Below are 2,077 nucleotides of genomic sequence, written 5' to 3' on the forward strand. Positions count from 1 at the left end.
GATTTTTTTGGTCTTTTTTGTTTTTGTCAATGTTTTTTGTTCTTTGCTTGCAAATAAAAAAGGAAAAAAGAAACGAAAATCTTTTTTCACTTTTTTTGATTTTTCAAGTTTTTTTAAAATTCTTTTCCTACCAAAGAAAAGTAAACGAAAAAAAAAGAAGCCAAAATATTTTTGTGCTTTTTTGGATTTTTGGAATTTTTTTGTCTTTTTTTTCAATGTTTTTTGTTCTTTGCTTGCAATAAAAAGAAAAAAAAAGAGACGAAATCCTTTTTCACTTTTTTGATTTTTCAATTTTTTTGAAAATTCTTTTCCTACCAAAGAAAGTAAACCAAAAAAAAAGAAGCCAAAATATTTTTGTGCTTTTTTGGATTTTTGGATTTTTTTTGTATTTTTTTTTCAATGTTTTTTGTTCTTTGCTTGCAAATAAAAAAGAAATAAAAGAGACGAAAATCTTTTTTTCACTTTTTGATTTTTCAATTTTTTTTGAAAATTCTTTTCCTACCAAAGAAAAGTAAACGAAAAAGATGAAGCCAAATCTTTTTTGCTTTTTTGGATTTTTTGATTTTTTTTCAATTTTTTTTAGCAAATAAAAAAGAAAAAAAGGAGGAAACCAAAATCTTTTTTTCTTAATTTTTAAATTTTTTTTGTCTTTTTGGTTTTTCATTGTTTTTTGAAATTTATGATTCTCTTCCTAGCTACTACCAGGCTAATTACTTAGCTAATAATCAGATAAACCAGTGAAAGAAATTGAGATTTTCAAACCTGTTGTTGCGCTTTGCCCGCCAAATCCTCAGCAACTCTGGACAGGGTCCGCAAATTCAGTTTCACGATCGTATCCACAAAGGCACACGTCTCTTCTTTCGTGTTGGCCTCGGCCGCATCAATCACGTAAGTCTCCACAACCACCGTCTCATTGCTGCCATTGGGGTATAGGCTCATGATCGAGCGATAGTTCGACAACCGTGGTCGCCGCTGACAATGCTGAACCCGCAGATGCGCTGATCATGATCAAGAATCTCCAGCCGCTCGATGCTATAGGAGGCTGGAAGTCCTGACGCGACATCCACACGGCGTAAGCATCCGACTTGGTTCGCCTGGCCATCTATGATTCTGCAGGATCTCACGAACGGCTTGTAGCGTTGAGGATTTTCAAAGTCGGAAACCAGAGCCCAAACGACGGAGGCAGGAGCTGCGATAGTTTGGAACAAAGTAGATGAACATTCGTTCGGCTGCAAAACAGGGTTGTGGTCGCTGGAAACGGTTGGGGGAGGCTGAAAAACCATGGTTGTGGAAGGGGGCGTGGGAGGAAATTTTTTAACAATTTCTTCAATGAAAACTATGAAGGAGTTTCTCTTCTGTGAGGAAGTTAGAAGAATAGTGACTGTGTATTTATAGGCGTAGGAGAAATTGCTCCAATTCCTAAGAGGAGAAGGACTATTACCAAACTAAGGAAGGATTAGGATTATGATTTCCTATGTGGAAAAGAATTGGATATCAGGTGGAAGTGGCAGGCTGGCTGGCGAACCATCCGTTCTGCTAAATTTGGGTTGATCGAATTACGCCATTAACAATCGGATAAAATATAGAAAAGCCCCTTAAGGTTAAGTGAACATACAAAAAAACCCCCTATAGTTTCTAAGCATACACTCCGGTAACTTATGGTTTGAACTAATTTAAAAAAGTGATGGAAATCGTTTGAATTAACGAGTTTGAAATACACGCGCTTCTTTTGCGAGTATTTATACTGAAAATAAATAAATTTTCAATTGATATACATATTATACTCCTAGAGTTATAATATAGAAAAGCCCCCTCCCCTTCCCCCACCATGATTAATCAAACCTACAAAAAAAACCCTTATAGTTTCAAATCATACAATCCAAATCTCATGGTTTAAATTAATGTGAAAGTCGGCAAAAATCATTTGAATTAATGAGTTTGAGGTTGCTTGACATGAAAAATAATTTTTTAAATTCAAATTTTTAGTTGATATACCTATTAAACACCTTAGAACTCATAAAATTTTCAAAAAAACTCCCAATATAACTCATCTTTATTTCTATATATAAAATAAATA

The 2,077-nt window shown here is 34.1% G+C and overlaps 1 protein-coding gene across 1 annotated transcript; it reads right to left on the reverse strand.

The window, feature by feature from the left end:
* Positions 1–935: 935 nt before the first annotated feature.
* Positions 936–1,283, reverse strand: LOC113755169 (abscisic acid receptor PYL6-like). The gene has a single exon (XM_027299229.1). The coding sequence runs from the start codon at positions 1,281–1,283 to the stop codon at positions 936–938; it is 348 nt and encodes a 115-aa protein (XP_027155030.1).
* Between the last annotated feature and the right edge of the window lie 794 nt (positions 1,284–2,077).

Source organism: Coffea eugenioides, unplaced genomic scaffold (assembly GCF_003713205.1).
Source record: "Coffea eugenioides isolate CCC68of unplaced genomic scaffold, Ceug_1.0 ScVebR1_1260;HRSCAF=2081, whole genome shotgun sequence".
Taxonomy (NCBI): domain Eukaryota; kingdom Viridiplantae; phylum Streptophyta; class Magnoliopsida; order Gentianales; family Rubiaceae; genus Coffea; species Coffea eugenioides.